At 37.4% G+C, this 22,810-nt stretch overlaps 1 protein-coding gene across 1 annotated transcript in view; it reads left to right on the plus strand.

Annotated features, from left to right (window-relative positions):
* The window catches only part of LOC106783879 (thyroid receptor-interacting protein 6), a 107,714-nt gene that overhangs the window by 61,143 nt on the left and 23,761 nt on the right, over positions 1–22,810 (plus strand). The window contains exon 3 of the mRNA XM_014742874.1: positions 720–928. Coding sequence (XP_014598360.1) covers positions 720–928 — 209 coding nt within the window. The remainder of the gene's footprint in view (positions 1–719; positions 929–22,810) is intronic.

Here is a 22,810-nt window from a genome sequence, read left to right on the forward strand (position 1 = left end):
TATATTCGATTAACCGAGATGTAATCTCGTTGTTTAATCGTGCATTGTGCTCGCTCGCTCGCTCGCACGCTCGCGCGCAGGTGCCACGCGATGGGTTCCAGTTTGTCGTGCATGCGTTAAAAATAAAAAAGAAAAAAATAATAATAAAAAAGTAAAAGGAAGGTTGAAAAAAAAAATATGGTTGATCAATTTAGAAAGAGTAAAGTTAGTAGGTATCGTCTTAACCAAAGTGTGCGGAGTACCACTGCGTAGTTGGACACGAGAAGAATGGGTAACCATCCGTTAGCCTTCCTCCTTCCCTCCGTCCGCAGTGGTGCTCATTCAGATGATCCAACGATTCTTCCAAAATTTAAGAAATGTACTTGTATGTGTGTGTGTGTGTATGTATGTGTAACCATAGATACAAAGATCGATGCAAAACGTGCTGTCGAATATTTCGGATAAAACTCATTTTTTGTCCCCCACGTAGGTAACTTAATTAAAATACTTGGAAACTCGTGTAACTTGTCTCTCGAAACGAAGGTTGTGCACGCGTAGCAATGAAATTTCGTTTCTTATCGGTAAACGAAACTCCTCCTCCTCTTCCTCTTCTTCTTCCTTCTCCTCCTCCTCCTCCTCCATCTCTTATTAAGAATATCGTTTAACGTTAGAGTAATTTATGAATTTACATGACTGCACCCAAAAGTAATAAGAAATTTCTTCTTCTTGTTGTTCTGCAGCAAGAAGGCGGTCCAAGTGTACCAACGAGCACTCAGTTATGCGCGGGTTGTGGCGGTCAGATAGTCGAAAGATGGCTGTTACTCGCGATGGATCGCTATTGGCATAATGGCTGTTTGAAGTGCACATACTGTAATGCGACCCTAGCGGAACTCGGCCACTCTTGCTACACCAGAAGCGGCATGATCCTCTGTAAGACCGACTACAGAAGGTAAGTTATAGATATTTTATATTTTTCTTTGTTTTTCAATACAATCAATTATATTAGCACACAATTGAAAATTTGGCCTTTATCGATCTTCTTGGATCATTCGAACTTAGAATACTTACTACAATCATAATTAATATTACACATGCAAAAATTGTAAGAAATTTAAAAACATCGTTGGCTGACGTTTAGATGTATATGTGTGAACAAGGTATTAATTAATTAATTAAAAAAAAAAAAGAAAAGTTAAACAAAACTCGACGTAATCTTATAATACTGATTGGATGATAAATCGAAACACTTGAGAAATATGTTTGAGAATTGACATTGAACTGAATGAGATTATCTAGAAACGTACTAAATACGTTAAGGATAACTTTTAAGAGAAAACAATATCGAATATATCTCACAGAAGAGTTACAGGATATAATATGATGATAAACGTTTGCCGAGGAACGATGCAGGGAATGCAACGTGCAGTAATAAGATTAAAGATAAAACTTGTGACTCGATATCGTCACTCGTGAGATGAAAAAATGTTTGAATCGAATGAAAGACGAAAAGAAAAAAAGAAAAAAATAAGGAAAGAAAAATTTAAGAGAAACCGTGTTGGTATAGATAATGCGTAGTGTGTTAATTAAGATAAAGTATTAATTACGATAAAAGTCGTGCGACGAGAAAAAGATAGTGAGGCTAGGTAATCGAACGTAGCAACATTTGAAGAGCGATAAGATGGAAGAGAGAAGGTAATACACATCGATATTCGAGAACGATACGCGGAAATTAAAGAAAATGGATTATTCCACCAAATCGAAAGTTAACCGATGTCGGTTTGTTGAATCACGAGTTATTTGCTTCGATAGTAACATAACAGGAACAGCAACAGCAACAACAACGAAAAGCAAAAATAGGAAACCTACGCGAATACAACGCGGATATCGGATTTCCGTCAGAAATCGAGTAAAAGAAAAAAAAAAAAGGACTGTAAAATAAATCGAACAATTTTGTATATTTTTCGCATCTCGTTGTACACGTAAGAAATCAAATCGAAAATGGCCGAATAGTAGTAGTAGTAATAATAGTAGTAGTAGTATAGTAACACATGGTTGTAACGTTGGTCCCGATAATAACGGTAAACCTTAACCGTATCTCCGAGAAATATTCTTTTTTTTACCTAACTTTCTATATTAAATCTATATCTGTTTGTTCGATAGAAAATTGAAAACGTCCAGAAACTGGCCGGGACGAATGAATATGTACCTAATCCACGAGGACCGTTCCAAATTTAGAGAGATTCGAGGTCAGAGCGCAATTTAATGAGAAACAGACGTTGAACTTAGTCGGCACACGAAAATAGATTGACACAACCTGTCTTTTCTCTCTTTCTATCTTAAGGACATATATTTACCTCAACCGTATTATCATTGTATGTGTGTTCGGTTGCGTGCTAGTGCACACGTAAGGTAATGAATACATTTGATTTTTATTCGACGGCCGTTTCTTTTACGTATCGACCGATTAAATATTAAATCTCGTCCGATCGTTCGAACAGATATACTACTATGAATTTTCTAAACGATTCTGTCTACCAGTAACTTATACGCAATACTTCTTCTTCCGACAATAAGATATGTATCGAATCATTGAAATGACTGACACTTTATCTCCTCGTTGTTTCGTCGTCGTCCTCGTCGTCCTCGTAATTTTCCTTACCGCACTTTTGTCCATTTCTCGCATCGAGAGAACTTGAGTATTCAACGTTTTATTTCCAATGTTTTCTCTCTTATTTTTAAGAGACATTGTGTTGTTGAGATTACAATGAATATACATACATATTCGACCATCTATTTGTCTGAATATTCCCGTACGAATAAGCACGAACTGGTGCCAATATGGCGTAATGCAACGTTCCTCGGAAGAACAACCAGTCTCTTGCTTTCTCTCTCTCTCTTTCTCTGTTTCTCTCTCTCTCTCTCTCTCTCTCTCTCTCCCTCTTTCTCCCTCTTTCCCCGTCTCTTACTGCGGCCGCGTCGAGCACACGTGTCACGTCAGCAGACGTATTTACCGTCCCAGGTATTCGTATTTACCGCGGATCAGAATATGGGGACTGTAAAAATGGCCGGTCACATATGTTTCCTTTCAGAATCCAGATGTTGCAACTGCAATTAGTATTTTAAAAACCTCTTTTGTTGATTTCGAGGAACGACGACTTATAAATGTTAAATTAAGACAGCCTAAATCAACATTATTTAATAAGTATGGGAATAATTCATATTATGACTCAATCTAATTCTTAGACTTTTTGTATATATTCATGGTGTTTTATTAGAATAAAATTATTTCTGTAATATTTTTGTTATACCTATATGTATTTTACTATTCTCCTAACTAAAACAAATAAATTGAGAAATTGAATTAGAAAATAGATTTCTCAATAAATAGACGTCAGGTAGGTGGTAGTAGTATTAGGATGATTCTTGCTAATTTTAAACATTTCTCGAGTCTACCGAAAATAGTTTGACGACTCTTTCATAAGTTGCGTTCATATATTCGAAGTGGGTATGTATATACATTCTCAATACGACTCACGGGCATTGTGCACGTACGTTCTAATCTGTTGGCATAGTGGAACGATTTGGTCTAACGTAGTATCAATATTTGATCATAGAACATCTCCAGACGTCCATCCAGCTAATGTTCATGGGAACATTGCTTCGATAAATCGAATTTCGAGCAGGTACAATATAATGATTATTCGTAGCCGTTCGTTCGAAGGTATAGGTTGTTTTGAAATCGTGACGGAAATTACACTGTCTCATTTCAACAAATATATACCAATATACAAATATATATATATATATATTATATAACTTCCCAAATTGTTCCTCGAATGATAATGATTTCGATGAATACTCTAAATTCTCCCCCATAAAGTATTATTTTATTTAAAAAAAAAAAAAGAAAATAAAATAAAAAGTATAATGCGTCCATTACAGTTCGATAATCAGTATTTGCGAAAGAGGAAGAAATAGAAAAAAAGAGAGAAAACTTTCCTCCCGTTTGCCGTTCAAGAATGGAAAAACTTATTTAGATGAAAAACGAATGTGGGGAACTCCTCCTGGACGATGGATACAAACATGCATAAACAAGATTGGAGAAAGTCAAACATGTCGCGGAAATTGCGACTCCTTGATGAAAATCAAGATAAAGAGGACACAAAAAATGCAGCACCAAATCTCTCTCTCTCTCTCGTTGCACTGAAGACGATGCTAGCAGAGAACATCGTCGATGTGTTACGTGCTGTTGACGGTGTTGACGAGGTATCGAAATCGGGCCTCGTACAGGAATAAGAAGAAGACACAAAGAAACAGAGAGAAAAAGAATACTATGCGAATAGAAAATGTGTATGTATGTCCTCTGTGTGTGTATGAGTGTGTGTGTGTAGTACGTGCGAGAAGAGACGTATAGGATGGTGAGGGGGTAGGGGAGGGGGGTGTGGACGAATAAAGAGAGGCGTTCGCAAAGTGGGAGAAGAAAAAAAGATCGACAATTTGCAAAAAGAAAAGAGAAGAAAAAGAAGAAAAAGGGGAAGAAAACGGAGAAATAGAGAACAGTCGATCGGTGAAGAGAGTAGAAGATAGAGATAGATGATAAAAGAATGAAATAGAGAGAGAGAGAGAGAGAGAGAGAGAGAGAGAGAGAGAGAGAGAAGAAGAAGGAGAAGAAGAAGAAGAAGAGGAGGAGGAGGAGGAGGAGTAGTAGAAGGTAGAAAACGTGAAGGATGGTAAATGGGGATGAAGGAGAACGGAGCGTAGGAGGAGGAGGGGGGTGGGGTGGGTACAGCGTCGGCGGTTCGTTTCTTTTGGATTCAAGGAATGTTTCAATCAGTTTGATTGAAGGGCTGAGCCACGGCAAGAGGGTAAACTCGATTTACAGGCGTGTAGTAGGGGGTGGCTGCGCCAGGAGTAAGGGGGAGGGTAGACCACCGCGTGCGGAGAGGATGCGCCGTATAGGAAGAGAACGAAAGAGAGAGATAGATAGATAGATAGGGAAAGAGAGAGAGAGAGAGAGAGAGAGATAGATAGATAGGGAAAGAGAGAGAGAGAGAGAGAGATAGATAGATAGATAGGGAAAGAGAGAGAGAGAGAGAGAGAGAGAGTAAGAGAAATATCTGGAAGGGGTTGGTGACTGTGTGTGGTGGACCAGGGTGAGGTGCAGGGATGGTACCACAATCACCGAGATGCGTCCAATCATCCCCACCCTCTTCACGTCCACCCCCTCCTGCCGTGCTTCTCGCACGGAGTGAGCCTGAGAGAGCAGCGCCATCGGGTTTCGGATGAAAGAGTGAGTGTGAAGGGAAAAGAGAGAGAGAGAGAGAGAGAGAGAGAGAGGGTCGAAGGGATTGACGGTGGATTTCGGAGCGAGGAGAGCGGCCAATCATCGCCCGGCTTTCCGCTGGAGCGACGTCGTCGTTGTGCTGGTTTGGCCTAGATGTGCAATCAGACCGTTTCAGGTTCCTCTCTCTCTCTCTCTCTCTCTCTCTCTCTCTCACACTTACTCTCTCACTCTATTTCTCTATCTGTCTCTGTTACTCTCTCTCTTGGTTACCATACCCTCTAGCATTCTCCCCGTCGCGCCGTCCTCCTTCAGCTTCTGGCCGAATACCAAATTCCAGCAATTTGGTAGGTGGGTACTTTGTTGAATCAACATGATTGGGCTTGACGGAGCGCGGCGACAGGGTGCGTCTCTTCTAACGCTTATATATATATATATATATATATTTCTCTATCTCTTTCCTACTTGTATACTATCCTTTCGTAGTTGTCGTGTGTTGTCGTTGTCGTTGTCGTTGTCGTAGTGGAAATGTCGTCTCTTCTTGCTTACACGAGCGCACAGGGGACAGACACACCGGTAGGAAGACATCGCGAGCAAAGTTCTTCGCACGAATTCCTAACCCTTTAGAATGTAAAGGAAGAAAGACATAGAATAAGGGAGAAGGAATGAGAATGGAGGTAGAGTAAAGGATGAAGGAAAGGTATTCCCTGTAATCCCATTAACGGCTAAAGTATTAAAGCAACGTAAATCTTCGCCCACATCGTCAAGTTCGATGAAACACTTAACGTTACAACTAAGAATAACTTCTTTGTTTGGTCGTCTCTCTGTTTCTCTCTCTCTCTCCCTCTCTCTCTTTCTGTCAAAACGTTGAGTAACGAATGATCGTAACGATATGCGTGTTTATCAAACGTAAATCTTAATTCTTCTCTTTCTGTTTTTTTTTCTTTTTCTTTTTTTTTTTTTTTAATTAAAAGTAAGTCGTTATTTACTTAGAACTCAAATTGTAAATTACAAGTTCCTACATACTCGATGATTCAACAGTCAAGTATCTTGCCATAAGTGCAACCAAATATAACGATGTCCTTCTATCTAGTTAATTCGTATCCCGCATCCGGTAATAATAATAATAATTTTAAAAGGCATTTGTGGAAATACAAACATTATATTGCGGTTTGTTTTTTTGTGTTCGTTTGTATTTTTTTTTAATTCTTTTTATCCGATCTTTCTTTTTTTTCAGAAGAATGAAAGGGGAGGGGGTTGGTAATCATAAATCATTTTTGACACTGACAAAACGATAGCCGGTAGAGAAACAAAAAAAATGAATGCTTACGAAAGAAGGAGAGATGGACGTCGTCGTTGTACGGGCCGGGGGGGGGGTGGGCCCGTCGTCCAATAATCGATGCCTTTTTTTCTTTTTTTTTCTTTTTTCTTTCTCTCTTTATTTTTATTTTTTATTTTATAAATGGACGAAAAATCGTTTACGCAACTCTCGCATGTTCTCTACGAATCCGTTGTATTGATAAAAGTAAAAGGAAATATCGTGTTATCGTTAAAAATGAGCTTATCAAATTATAGACATTTGTTAGAGATCCGTCAATGATTATATTTTATTTTAATTAAATGCCGTTGTTTGTTATCTATTATAGATTACTCGCGAACTCGATTGAAACAAACGTGCCAACGTGTTGTAGTAACATAACATAAATCGAAATGTATATCTTTTTTTTTTTTCTTCTTTTTCTTTTAACCCTTTTTTTGCTAAATTCTTTTATGATTTTATCAATTTCATTTCAATAACACGCTTGTGAATATTTTGCGTACTTTATATAACCGATAGCCAACGATGCGATTCAAAGCAATACCAGAAACAAGAAAGAGAACTACCACATCGGTAGTCACTGTAGGGCGAATATCGATTCGTCAGTGCTCCATTACTCTTTTCACGACAGATAAGGGTAATTCGTGTCGCTTATCGCACCATCTGATCGCATTCGTTAAATCGTGGTGTAGCACATGTTACAATTGTACTTGGTAAAACTGCGATTCTTCCTCTATGTCTGTCTGTCTGTCTGTCTGTCTGTTTGTCTGTCTCCATTTCTCTCTCTCTCTCTCTCTCTCCGTCTTTGCATCTTCATTTTTCTACGTAATGCAACTTTATATCGCATCTAAATATCTTCTACGTTGATCATGTCCATTTCGTAGTCTCGCGAAACGTACGTTAGGAAGATTTCAACCAGATGCAATATGACAGTTAGTCAATAAACTATACAAATGTTTCATTATTATTTATAATTTTTGATTGTACGATTAGTTTATTGTTTAATCGTTAAAAATGATGGTAGATTAGAAATGAAACAATTTAAAATATATATAATTATTACGATTAAACATAATATATTGCACTTGTTATCTCGTTATATAATAAAATAATAATAATATATTTAACGTTATAAAGTATATAGAAACTTATGATCGAATTTATCTTTGTTTTTTTCTTTTCGTTTTATTTCGTACCTTTCTAATCACTTTTTTAAAATGTAACATTGGTTAGTTTTTTAAATCATCGTTAACTAGAAATGAATTAAGTAACTAACTTTCGTGCTCGTTAAATTTCAATTACATTCTTTCATCGTATCATTTATTGGATCAATTGATAAATCATCATGTTCTCAAACTACCTTCTTATTGACCAAACCTTTCGATTCTATCCGATTTAACGGATCTCTTGATACAACCTTTCATTTTATCCACCAATCATTAATTTCTCGTTAGTGATCATGAAATACGACATATAATAAGTCTTCATATTTATTTCATATCTTATTAAGAAAAACTTGATGAAGTCTTGTATAAAAAAAAAAAGCACACACACAAAAAAAGAATTCTCCGTTAGATGTAACAATACCATCGAACAATATTGCCAATAAAATATGATAAAAGAGTTAAAGATACTAACAACACTTTCCTTACCCCATTTAACCTCCCCTCCACCCTCATACACAGATAAAAAAAAAAAAAAACTAAGTAACCAAACTCGAGTCCAAGATGATACAACGTCGAGACTGTGACGGGCGAACGATCAGTACCTCTAATGCTACTTTTTCGCGCCCTTATTAAGAAAAATATTTACAACGGGAGAACATAATAGAAGTTTAGCACGCGATGATGAAGCGAGAAGAGTTTTCCGCGTTAGTCGTCGTCGTTGTTGTGGTGCCCAAGTGAACGACGAACGGATCGATGTGGTAATAGTGCCTTATCACGAGCCTCGTGACAAGTCGTGTACAAAAGAAGACGAGAAAGAAAAAGTTAAACCGATAGCGACACAAGAGAGAGAGAGAGAGAGAAAAGAAAAAGGGAAAGAAAGAGAAAGAGAAAGAGACATAGACTCGATATTTTCAGTACTCGATTCCAGCCCGCATCGCGTTCATGCTGAGGTAGTAGAGTAGAGCAAGTGAAATATAGAGAAAGTGAGAGAGAAAGAAATAGGTGAGAGAGGGTGGACACGTACGCCACCGGTAGATGGTAGGTCGTCAAAGAAGGGCCAGGAGGGTTGGAAGGAGGGGGTGCCTAGAGAGCGATAAGGGGTTCATTAGAGGCAGTTTATTACTGCCTTTGAAGTCTCTCGCGTGTTGCTGTTAAGTCGCTCGATATCTCGTAATATCTCGCTCTAATCTCGCGAGGAGAAGTTAATTGCTGCTTCCACCCGTTCCTCATCACCCCCACCCCATCCCCACACCCATCCCCACCCTCTACCCTTGCCAATACCACCGGCAACGGCACACACCACCTTCTCACCTCTAACCTATCTTCCATATCTCCCCTTACCACCCACACCCACTCACTTATTACAACCATCACCCTTTCTCTTGGTCATTAAAGAGCCCATAGGTAGTACTGCTGGCCGTTTTCGCACGTGTCGTTCTCACAATTAGACGCTTAATTCAGGTCACCATCGTTAGATGGATGTAGGTAGATGATGATGATTGGGGGGTTGAATTTTGGTGGTAGTGGTAGTAGAGGTGTACCACCACCACAGAGTTAAAGAACGAAATTTTCAGTCTTGATCTCTTTCACCTTTGATGGAACTGCCTGCCTGACCGTTCACCTACTTCCGGTCCTAAAATTTCCTCTCCTTGGTCAGCACATTCGACATCCCTTTTCCTACTTTGTCATTTCTTAGGTAGATATATACCTACGTTTATATATAAATGTGTGTATGTATGTTCTAGGTTTTCTTTCTCTTTTATGTGTGTGTGTGTGTGTGTTTGGATGTGTGTATCGCTGGTTTCGCTGGTCTACTTCTAATTATTGTAATTCTACTATGTAATTGAAGGAAAAGTTCGCCGAGTTTGCGCTTTTTGTGATAACCAACTCGCGCATTAACGAGAGAGAAAACTCGGAAAGAAAGAGCGGGACGTGGTCGAATAGTTTTTAACATTATCGCGGGAAACGTTAATTAGCGTCTTAATTGAAATTTTTAATATTTTATGGAAAAAAAAACAATTATATAAAATATCGAAGTATTTCATTAGAATCGTTAGAATAATCACAGAGTATTGTTGTTGTGTGAGTTAGTTATAATTTATTCAAATATAAATTAGATCGTCGCGGAATCAAATTTTCAGGATAGTTACGTTCCATATTCTTGGCCCATTTTTGTGAAATATTAATAATATTTAATTAATAATATTCTATGATTATATAGTATAATAATCATATGACAAATAATATTCGATGGTGGGATTGATTTATCGTTTACGGAGAACCAAAATTTATTTTCATTTTCGTTTTGATCGTATCATTTATTTATTTCCAATTATATAGAATATATAATAAAAGGGGATCGCATGAGAAAATCTATCTCTACGTTTTATTTGCATTTTATTCGAATGATTCATATTTTTCGGAAATATCAATATCAATCTCTTTGTTAAATACTAATATCAAATTCATTGTTTTAATTTGAACGATTCTAATGTTTCAACATTTATTGAAATATTCGTGTTTTCTAATCGTTTACCTCATTGATGTTAAAAAATTGAAATTCAAAACAATCAATTCTTTACTTTTTTCTGCAAGATCCAAAGTAAATGATAGAACATTAATAAGATTTTCAATTGTCGTTTACGAGATCCGTTTTATTTTTGATTGCAAGTTAAAACGTCATCTATCTTTGCTCTTTGACTTCCTTCCTTTAAAAAACAAAGCATATATGTACATATACTATATATATATATATATATATATATATATATATATACACGGTGTGTCCTAGCAAGAAGTTTTCAATCGGTGTGAAAGGAAATAGAAATAGAAAAAAAAAGAGACAGAGGAAGTGTTTCATATATATTGTATAACGTACACGCATAACGTATAATTTATTCTTTTGTTTGTTGCATTTGAAAAATGAATTCATTGATTCTTTGACGTTATATTACATACAACACGAGCACATATGGTATTTATTATTTTTCCAATATACCTTCGTTAATAATTTTTCAAGCAAAGTAATAGAGTTTTCTCTCGCGTTGGCAAAAGGTTTTTTCGTCATGTTGAGAATGCTAACGGCTTTCGTTGACCCCATAGATATTTAAACAACGACACGTTGAAAACGATTTGTGATGCTCGTCGACAGAAAGACACGCCTAGAAGTAAGTACTATACCACCTCGCAGTCTTTGAATCTTTCTCTCACTCACTCTCTCTCTCTTGCTCTTTCTTTATTTTTCTTTCTTGGCTCATAGCTTTGGGTGTCTCAAGGAAAAGGATATGTGTCACGTTTGTCATAGCGAGGATATTTATGTCGACAGTTCCTGACGACAAATATTCCCTTTGAAGTTAATAATAAACTGAAACGTGATCAAATACGCCCGCGTTATTTAAATAATATCAAATTATAACAATTAATTCGGTGTCTTGATATTATAAATTTATCACTTTCAAAAACGGTATGTTACATTTTTTTTTTTTCTTTTATAACTGTATTACGAAGAAATGTGTGTCACAGATGTGTATGTATAATTAATTTAGAAATAAATATTCAATTTGTTTATTTTATTTGTTTTAAAAGATACCCGAATTAATATCAGACGCGTCTGATAATTTCATCTGTCTCGCAGTATTATATCAAAATTCTAACTAATGTACCTCTTAAGCTATTAAAAAAAAAAAAAAAAAAAAAAAAAAAATAAATAAAATAAGAATACAATATTCGGGCACGTTTAATAATCATTATATAGAATTGCGAGAAAACGTTCTAGTCGATATTATATTGTCTCGTTTCCTTGGCAAATCTCTCTTCGACGCTCTCAAATAACATTTCGTATAATTAAACTACGAACTAAAGTTAAGCGCCACTATCCCATCATCGGGAACGGAACTTTGAGTGACGTTGGTTAATAACTGCATTAAAGTTAAAATCGTAAGACGTCGAGAAATAGAAAGAGATAGATGAATGGTAACAGAAAGTGGTAGTGTGTAAGAAAGAAAGACAGAAAGAGAGAGAGAGAGACATAGACATAGTAATAAGAGAGATTGAGAACCTTAAAATGTCTTCCACCAATTAGCTCCTTTTTCTTCTTCTTCTGCTTCTTCTTCTTCTTCTTCTTCTTCTTCTTCTTCTCTTCCTTCTCCTTGATTATATACACCAAAGAGATATAAACGTAGAATACACAAACGAGTGGAAAACTTATGTGTTTGGCTATGCAAACACACGCGATTCGCTCTCGTATACCGAGTTCCTGATTAATCGAGTCGCCTATACGCGTGCTTATCTAGTTGTGTAAATCTCTGCGTGTGTATGTGACTCCTCTCTCTATCCCTCTCACACTCACTCACTCACTCACTTTTACTCTCTTACTCTCCGTGGGAGCGAAACGTGTGTGCGTGTGTATTCCAAGGTTCCAATCATTAAGGTACACAAATATAATTTATGCGTGGCCATGCTCTCGCACGTCCTCCAATAATAGAAACTTACGTCGGTCTTAATTGAAGCACACATTTTGTTTGATCTAACAAATGTGGTGGTGGTAGTGGTGGTGGTGGTGGTGGTGGTGGTGGTGGTGGTAAATAAACGAGAAAAAAAAAAGAAAGAAGTGAACACAAAAATATATTAGGTTAATATACGTTAAATAATATTATCGTGCACGAATCGTTAAACGGGACTATGTAATGCGAAACAAAAACATTTAGAAATTACTTTATAATGAATCATTTTTTTTTTTTTTTGTGAAATTTACGTTTTATATAATATTATATTTAAATGCAAGACTATATATTGATAATTACGAGTACGTTTTGATTGTAGGAAATTATTTTTTAAAAGGTATGTGTCGGTGTATTAATTATTTTTTTTTTATATGTAAATATATATCTAGAGTTAAACGAGAGAAAAAAGAAAAAAAAAAAGAACGTGTACTCACAGTTGTATCAAATTAGTTGGCAAACGCGTTGGAAAAATTATTTAAAATATACTCTCTCTCGTCAGTAGGTGTATTAATTTTATTCGATCGAAATTGAAACGGATAAACAACGATCATAAAGAGTTTGATAATAGTCACGTTCAACAATTGTTACTTTTATTGCCAAAGTTTTAGTAGTAAACGCAATTGAAAAGAGAGAGATAGAGAGAGAAAGAGAGAGAAAATGAGAGAGTGAGTGTTAGAGAATGATAGAATGACAGAGTGAGTGAGTTATCAAGTTACCTGTCGAAAATTACATTTTCCACTCGTTATTTCGTTCTATCGAGAGCAACCCAATCGTTTAAGCATTTCCACTTGTGTAATGTTAGCCAGAGTATCGTTACAATGAAGCGCAATGTGTTGAGCGTTTACAAATGTGTATTCCCTCATAGATTCGAAAAGCGTCCACCCTCGACAAAGAGTGGGCCGGCTCTTCGATCGATCGTTTCGCCTATCTGAATTCTTCAAAATTGCTTTAATATCGTAGGGGAGTAGAAAAAACAACTTTCCTATTTCTACCAAAGTTACGAGAGAGAGAGAGAAAGAAAAGGAAAGAAAGAGCGTAAGTTTGTTTTCTTTTTTAAAATAAGATTTTTTCATAAACCCCTTTATTCATATCGTTCATTTGGTCATGATCGAACAATAAATAATTAATACTTTACTCTCTTATCTTTCATCGCGCGTCAAAATTTAACCTAAATCTATATAGTAATATTTACTGACGACTATCATACCTAAAATAATCAAAACTTGATATTAATTTATTCGTTCACTTTCTCTCTCGTAGATATAACCCAAAAGTAGACACGATTCATACCGTATACTTCTTAATAGAAGTTTCTACCTACACCCAGCCCATACATAGAATAAAAAAAAAGAAAGAATTGAAAGAGAAAGAGAAAGAGAAAAAAATGAGAACCTAATCGTTAAAGTAAAGTCCGCAGCACGTATAACGTTAGGTAGGTTGTTGGGGACGTTTACCTGCCACGATCGAAGTACACGCACATAGATAGATAGATAGAAAGAGAGGGTGATAGAAGGAAAGAGAGAAGGTGCCAGGGGGGTGGGTGGGTGATGGTGGTTCGGAAAGTATAGAGAGGGTGAAGAAGAGAGGGCATAGATACACGCGAGAGGAGGGCGGACCCTTTCGAGTCGGTGAATAATAAATGGCGCGATCGTCATGCCTCGAAACGTATTTGTCCCGGCGTTCTTCGAAGTCCTTTGACACGGAGAGGGTTGGTTGGTACTGGTAGACGATACGATGGGGGTGGAAAAGGAGTAGTAGTTGTTGGGTTCTCGATAACGGCAATACCCATATTCCACGTGCGTTTAATCGCTGAGAAACAATGAAAGCGAAAGACCAACAGAGACAGACTGATAAATAGATAGATAGATAGATAGATAGAAAGATAGATAGATATATAGATAGATAGATGGATAAATAGAGAAAGAAGGAATAGGTGGGAAGAGTGGTGATGGTGGTGGTGGTGGTGATGGTAAGCGAGGTGAGGGTAGAAACAGAAGGAAAACAGACGAAAAAAAAGAGATGGAAAATCGAGGATAGAAGATAACGCCCTGCAATCGACATCGCTACGTCCAATTATTCCAGGGCTTTCCTTTGCTTTTCGCTTTGTCGCAATTAGTATTCGCGTTCGGTTTCCTTTGTCGAGGGCTAATTGAAAAACACTCGTGACCGGTTGCATTTATCGAAGGCGCCTCGGTAGAAGAGAAAATTGGCCTCGTCGTTAAAAGTGGAACTGTTAGGTGGTGCGAGTGAAACAGAATGAGCGATAAAGAGAGAGTGAGAGAGAGAGAGTAAGAGTGGGAGTGGGAGTGGGAGAGAAATGGGATTGAAAGAGGAGATGAAAAAAATATTCACTCTTCACTCGAAGCAATCCCCACCACTTCTTTTTGTTAATCTTCTTGATTCTAATAATAATGAACATTGCTTATTCCTGCGACGACACCGTTGTCAAAGATTATAGGTCACGTTATGAAAGTACTTTGACGATCGATAACGATTGTTCGTAATAAATGGTTCGTTTAAAAACAAAACAAAAAAAAAGAAATTATGCGATATTAAACTTCTACGATAGATTTCGCGTTTTGATCATTGTTCATAGGACGCGAGTTAAGAGATTATTAAAAAGAATAGAAATGCAACAAACTAATTCATGTCATGATACATTTACGTTTTACCCTTTTTCTTTTTATTTTTCTTTTTGTTTTTAGGAAAATTCGAAAAATTACGGGAATAGGAGGATCGGAGAGGACGGGGGTTGGTTGATACGCGTGCCGCAAATAATCGTCAATATATCTGAACACGGTAACCATAAACCGGCCGACTATAATAACGCGCGATAGAGTAAACCAAGCGACGTCAGTAATCCAGAGACAAATTAAATCGGTGCTTTGACAAATCACTGCTTTCCGAATGATTCGTGGGTTTCGTTTGATGCCGTTCCAGTTTTCTTCCAACGCGTATCTTCCTCGTATCGAAAATAACTTTGATTCGTTACGTGCCGCAGGAGTGGGAGAGAGAGAGAGAGAGGTCAGTCGATTATTTTCATCTTCTGGCAACTCTCTGCTAGGAAACTGTTACGAATTGGAAACGTTTGTTTCCTCTGTTGTCTAAACAGATCCTATTTATTTATTATCAATTTTAATCTTACATACATACCGCCGATCCTCGGATAATAATTCGCGAATTTTTTATCTCCACAATTATTTGTTTCTTTGTTTTTTTTTTTTTATAATCAAATTATCATTTCTTAAATCGATATACGCACACCACCCGTAAATATGGGATAAACGAAAATATAACGCGAGAATGAGTTTTAATTGGAGGCTCAATAACGAAAAGAAACTAGACAACCAAGAGCGTATTCTGTTTTTCACCATTTCCCCTTTTTCTTCTTTTTTCTTTTCTTTTTTTTCGCTCGTTCTCTCTCACTTTTCCTCTCTGTACCATCCCGTACCTCACCCCCCCTTCAGCCCCAACTCTCCGATACTAAACGCGGCAGAGCGTGTCCATGAATTTTAATCCTTTTTACACGGACAAACGACGAGTGGTCGAGAGGGAGGAAAACGTTAATATTTTTTCAAACGGACCGGCTGGAAATGAAGAAAACAAACTTTATCGTCCGCTACGGAGAGTTTGCTAAAGGAGACGAGAACGAAACGAAACGAAACGAAACGAGACGTCTATCACTTAACACCCCTTCCCTCCTCCCCCTTCCCCACCCTGCTATAGACTGTCTAGACTCCCCAGGGGGGTGAAACGTTTGATACCGCTATTGTGTTAATTGATTATACCAACAAATTTATTCAAACTAACGTTTAGTATTCGAATTTAGTTTGGTACAACCGAGAAGAAATTTCGTTGCATTGAAAAGAGATCAAATTTCGAGGAGTAAAAGAAAAAAAAGAAAAAAATAATAGCAAGCGTAAGATAATTAAGATCGCGATCGATCGGTTAAATGTTAAAACCTTGATGTCCCTTTAAAATTCTTGACGTTGCTGAAGTTGGAAGGAAAAAGGGAAAGAAAAAGAAAAAAGAAAGAAGGAGAAAAAAAATGTAAAGGGCTATGGAAGGTTGCTTACCATTCACGTTAGAATTCACGAATGCTCAGGACTACAATATTAATCGTATTTCGCGAATGCTAGCGGCATAACAACTAGTTCTTCTTTTCCTGCATTGTGAATTGGTATAGGTTAAGAGTAAAGAAGAGAATAGAACGTGGTATCACCGTTACTTAGAATGCGATTGGGAAAATGGAAAGAGGTTAAAAGAGAAATAGGAAGAGTAAAAGTAAAAAGGGATGAAGATAAAGGAAGGTGAAGTTGGTTGGTTGGTGAGGTTGTTGGCGAACGCGCGGGTCAGGGGTCGTGTACCAATGAGGGGGTTCGACTGGTTGGTTGGTGGTGGTGGTTGTACCGTGTACCCAACCTAATAACCACGATCAGCCGTCGCTTATGTGTAGCTAATATATCAAATTATGACGACGTGCTTTGAATGACAAACCACCGGAGCTGCAGGCACAGAAAGAGCGGCTTGTACAACCGCTGTGGTTACCCTTAATACCCAGTCGTCGTCGTCGTCGTCGTCGTATCTTTGAGAGAGAGAGAGAGAGAGATGCCGAACATCATCGAGAGATGGTTGCTTCGTAAAGTGCCAAAATAGATTAGCCTTTGGTTAGAGAAAATTATTCCCGTTTTGCTTCGACAAACGGCGAACAATCTTTCCTTAATGATAAGCAATTAACGTCTTTTCAATAGAATTAGTTTATCGATAAAATGGATACTGATTTAAACCTGTGTGTACATATCGAGCTGTCAATAATGAATATATACGAGTATCAGAAGCCTATAGATATTCGTATAATTAAAGATAAGCTGTATAGGTATATATAAAGTACGTTTTTCTCTTGCAAATTATAAATTACTACGTTTAATTATTATTTTGTGTTCTTTTTTTGTTACTTCGCTTAAATGAAGTCAACGGGTGAAAAACTAGACAATATATTATATTCGTTATATGATGATTCAAGAGACTCGCGTATAAATTCATTAAACGATAGAAAAGGTCTAAGGTTAGATGAAGAGTACGAAGACGTATACTTACTTAACCTCGCTTAATTAATCGTCGTCTATCAAAGATGTTGCAAATATCTACGGCAAGCTACGAATTTCTAATTTGTAACTATACTCGAAAGATCGACGGAGACCTAAGAAGACACGTCGTCGCGAGAGAACGCGCGTATGAATTATGTAATAAATTAGCAAATCAAAGAGGCATTCACTGTGATTAATGTCTGAATATTCCAGACAATTTCCACATCTCGCGGACTCCCTCAAAGATTCCTCAGCTAACGAGATCCCTTCTCTGGTCCTACGTCCTTCCTTCTCCCTTCTTACTCCCACTTCTTCTTCTTCTTCTTCTTCTTCATCTCAGTCGACTAGTTCCCTTCCTTCCTTCCTTCCTTCCTTCCTTCCTTTACTGATTCGAAATTCGTTCCACGTCTAGTTTACTTCCATTTCTCCGTTTTTCACGACGACAACTAATGACAAATTTGACCTGAGAAAATTTGAACTGTTAGTTTCGTTGAAACTTAAAATTCACTAACAAATGACTAATCTACGAAATCTATTTTACCTTATAATATACGTTAGGTATATTACACAGATAGGTACTGTTATTATGGGGTAAAACGAGCTACACCAAGCTATAGGAGAAAGTTATAAATTTGTAAAAGCCGCGATATATAGAGTATCACGCACGAGTATCGCGCGAAATGCATCACGCTAATACGACATCGATCGAATCTCACCCCCTTTTCCTCACTCCAGCTCCGTTTTCTAGACTGGTGTTTATGCTGTTTCCTCCTTCCTCTAACCCTCCATCTATCCATCTATCCATCCATCCATCCATCCATCCATCCATCCGATTTCGTTAAATCGAAGAAAATAAATGCGAGATCATTGAGAATGTTGGAGAGTGTACATCACAATTTGGTTGAAACGAAACAACCTTGTGTTTTAATCGAATAAAAGTAACTCTATAGATCTTTTATTCGATATATTATATATTATTTTTTTTTTTATTAGTCCTTTTATTCCATGACAACGTGTAATAAGGATCGACAATGATAAGTGGAATGTGCATTAAATAAATTATACCGGAGCCCCGTCGTCATTAAATGTGACTCTCTTTCAATATTTCATTCCGGTCAAGTCAATTTTGAAACAATTAATTAATAAATAATTATCAAACACACATTTCTCTCTCTCTCTCTCTCTCTCTGTTATTGTTTATTATAAAAGTATTGAGCGCAGAATGGATTACATTAAGCAAAATAATAAATTAATATCTTTAATTTTGGCCCCCGCCAACCGGCCCCTCCCACCCACCGTTGCAAACGAAATCAAACAATTCCATTCGGATTGTTATTTCTATCCCGTGGAGCGTAAAAAGAGAGAGAGAAAGAGAGAGGGAAGGCGGATGATAGGGGCAGGGGGGGGGATAAAGAGGAAGTGGAAAAAACAAACAAAGTGAGCCGTAGAGTTCGAACTATAACCGAGCCCGCTGTGGATTAATTGGGTAATTTGATTTCGTCTGATAGAAAGACGAGGGGTGGTGGGGAGGAGGAAGAAGAAGAAGGAGGAAGGAAGAAGGGGGAAGAAGAGGAAGGGGGGATACGGGAAAAGAACTCGGAATCTATCATGGCGTCGATAAATCAAAGATTTACATCCGAGTCAAACCCTACCTACTTTTACCTTTTCCACCTTTAACCATCTACCTGCTAACTCTCTCCCACCAGGAGTCGCTTTCAGTGCACCGCGCATAGCTCGTACCATGCTGTTTCGTACTTAATTAGAAGCTTCTGCATGCAACGACGGGGCGGGCATGCATGTACGTGCGTTTCATTATCCGCCATACTACATACAAGTACAAATACCAGTCCTCCTCCTGGTTCTATACCTCGTTCGATTAGCCACAAAAACGGAGCACCTTGTATTCTAGTAGACTTTCCCCCTCTCCCCTTTTCCTATTCTATCCTATTCTATCCCCCGGTTTTCCCTCATCTCGATCTGTCATTATTCTTTTTTCTTTCTCTCTCTCTCTCTCTCTATCGTTTTCTCATTTTGTTTTTCTTTTTATTGTTTGTTTTTCCCTTTTGAAAATCTTGTCAAGATTGGCCCAATCGAAAATATTGTATCTGTTGTTTATTTCAAACGAAAATACTATTGTCAGATATAAAAGAAAAATAGTAAACGAAGTGGTTTTAAAAATTGCCACCGCTATACCAATATCCTACGACCTTTTTAATCTTTAAATTTAATTCCCTTAAAAGCAGTCCCCGTTTCGTCCCAACCCTACCACCACCCAGCCAACCCCCTCTTTCCTTTTCTCTCACTCTCCACCCACGTCAGTATGCGTTTGTGTGTGTATACGTGTGTGTGTGTGGTTTATCGATCTTCACGTTTCCATCTTACGCGGGAAGAAAAGCATTATATTACTTTTTCCTTTTTCTTTTTCTTTCATAAAAAAAAACTACCCCACCGTCGTGTATCATCGTTTTCAAATTAGAGATAACTAAATGTTTACCCTCCCTTCTCCTCCCACCCCATTCCTTCCCACCTTATTATCAAACCATTGAAAGAGTATAATTTATTTGTTGTCCTTTATTTCATAAATATAAAGGAACAACGTCGTGGTGCTCGCGCATGAGGCGAGTAATCTCGGGTAGGCGAGGACCCATTGTCGTCTTGAGAAAGAAATTAATTAATTAATTAATTAATTAATTAATTCAGAGAACGTCGATAGAGCGAAAGGGTCTTGTAGGTCGGGTGGTACAGGATAACGCAGGCTCATGAACTGATTAAGGAAGAGTCACTCGCCCGTTCATATACCCGTTCGCATGTTCCCCGAGTGATGCAAAATCTGTCTCATTAACAATCTAATTAATAATCCAATTACGTAGCAAGATCCGTGCCTGGCATATTTTCATGGTAACGGGAAAACAATTCTCCCTGTCGTTTCCCTTTCCTTCTTCCTCTCCCCACTTCCCCTTTCCCCTAGCCACCCCTTTTCTACAAACTCTCGTTATATACTAGAAGCTTTAGTGAGAAAAGAGAATGAGTTAGAGTAAGTGAGAGAAAAATAAAGAGTGAGTGAGACAAAGCTACTGTCCCCCAACCCCTAGGAATTTAATAAGCAATTGCCAGGGATGAAACAAGACGCATCTGTGTTCCAACCTTGTGTGAGAGAAAGAGAGAGAAAGAGAGAAGACTAAAGGTGCAACGTAGAGGTAACTTCAAATCCACATGCGCATGCGTTGTAAAAGAAAAAGAGAAGGAGAGTGAGAAAGAGAGAGAGAGAGAGAGAGAGAGAAATGCAATGCGGGGCTTTGATGGAGTGGAGGAAAATAGGAGGGACACGAGCGGATACACAATATTTCCAATAAATTATGTTTGCATTGCTCGACTTCCTCTGCCTCGTCCCACTTTGTCAATCCTTTTTTTTTCATCTTCTTTCTTTCTTTCTTTTTCTTTTTTCTCCTTTTCTTTTCTTTTCTTTTACTTTTACTTTTACTTTTACTACTACTTCTTCTTCTTCTTCTTCTTCTTCTTAGGACGAGGAGAAAACAAAAGGGACATGCGATACTTTTTATCGTGCTATCGTTTAAACGGAATTAATGAGGGAAGAAGCATTCGTGTTGAAAAATCAGCATAATAACCGTTTCCATCTTTTAAAAAAAAAAAGAAAAAGAAAAAAAAGGAAATGAAATAACGAGGTAGGAGTGAAATAATACCGAACTTCTAATGAATATTAAACCGATGAAAATTTAATATTTCGTTGGATTTAATTACGATTGATTATTAATCGTAGTTTTTTTCTTTTTCTTTTCATAAATTGAATCCACCAACTAGTTGTGATTAACTTGAAACTGGAAAAAAAAGAAAAAGAAAAATAAAAATAAAATAAAAAGAAAGAAAAAAAAGAACTGTTTTCATGCAACGAGATTTAATCCGATAGCAGAATAGTGTTGCGTTTCTATCATTCGTTTTGTTCGTTTTTTCTAGAAAGTGTATCACCGATAGCTCTTAATTGGATTTCCATCGAGCGAAAATTGTGACTCTGTTTGGTAGAATAAACGAAGAGAAAAAGAAAAAGAAAAAGAGAAGTGGGGAGGTGGGCAGCGGGCTGACTGAGGGGGTGGGCGTGGAAAGAAGAAGCAAGATATATCCAGGATACGTCGTCGTGCCTCTGAGATTGCTCTTTTGTGGTTAGTGCTTGATGGATGTTCCTAACTTTAGCGATGGGAGAGAGAGAGAAAAAGAAAGTAAACTAGGAAGGAAGAAAGTATTGCAGCTGAGTTTGCATTCTTGACGAATATGAATATTTCGGAAAAATAGAACGATTTTATTTTACTACTGCAAACAGGATATGTAGAATAGAAAAAAGGATATATGTGTATATATATATATATCCATGTATTTTGCATAACCCCTGACTGCTGTCCTTTTATTTCCCCTCTCCTCTTCCTCAAACTAAAATCAAATAAATCGAAAACCGCAGCACCGTAGGTAGGAGGAAGTGCAACGGGTTAGTAGAGTCTGTTTGGTTCCTGATCGATGATCCAATAAATCAGTAAACCGCAAAAGTCGCGAACTGCGTTTTGACAAATTCGATAAACCTTTACCCTAACTCTACCTCTCTCTTTCTCTCTCTTTCTATTTGGTTGTCTATGTACATATATACCGCTCGTTTTATATGAAAGTAGTGGCCTCTCGCAAGGCACAGAAGACTCGTCTCGAAAGCGTCATGCCACAGGTGGTTGCGAAGTGTCTCGTTTTGTAGAGAGACCACCTCCGAATTTGCAGCTCATCGATTATATTGGAATCGAGTACTTTTTGTATTGAAAGTTGTTCCCTATTAAATTTGCCCTTGCTTTACCGACAGAAGACGACGACGACGACGACTACTACTATTATATATTCCGTTTCGCTAGGAAATACGATTAACGAAAAGAAATTAGATAAATACGTTGTTAACATTTTGATACTTTAATTTGATACTGAACGAATATCATAAACGGGGATGGATAATCGAATATAAATTTTACGACACTATGATTACGATAATAATAATGATAAAATTATAAATCGTAAACTATTAGTAATAGACGGTTGTGAAATAGAATAAAATGAAAAGAAGAAAAAAACAAAAAAGAAAAGAAACTCGAGTGTCTGCTGTGTAATTGTAATGTAAAGAGTGTGTGGAAACGAAGGAAAGGTAGGAAAGGTAGAATATGAGAAAAAGAGGACACGTTTGAACGAGATTGAGGATAGAAAGAGACAGAGAATTGAACGAAGAACTGCTGGGCAGCGTACACGACTAGGTGAAAAGGCATTAACGGCCTCTTAACATGCAGATTGCCCCTTAAAGACTTCGAGGAGTTCCCCGAACCCTAATAGGACGATTATTTAATGCCTCGTCGAGAAGCCTCCGTTATTCCACGTATCACGCGTGCCGTTGCACAAGAAATTATATAGCCCTTTCTATTCGTTATCGTAAACCGTCTCTA

This window comes from Polistes canadensis, unplaced genomic scaffold, assembly GCF_001313835.1.
Source record: "Polistes canadensis isolate GaletaPanama2010 unplaced genomic scaffold, ASM131383v1 scaffold_0, whole genome shotgun sequence".
In the NCBI taxonomy this organism is placed as follows: domain Eukaryota; kingdom Metazoa; phylum Arthropoda; class Insecta; order Hymenoptera; family Vespidae; genus Polistes; species Polistes canadensis.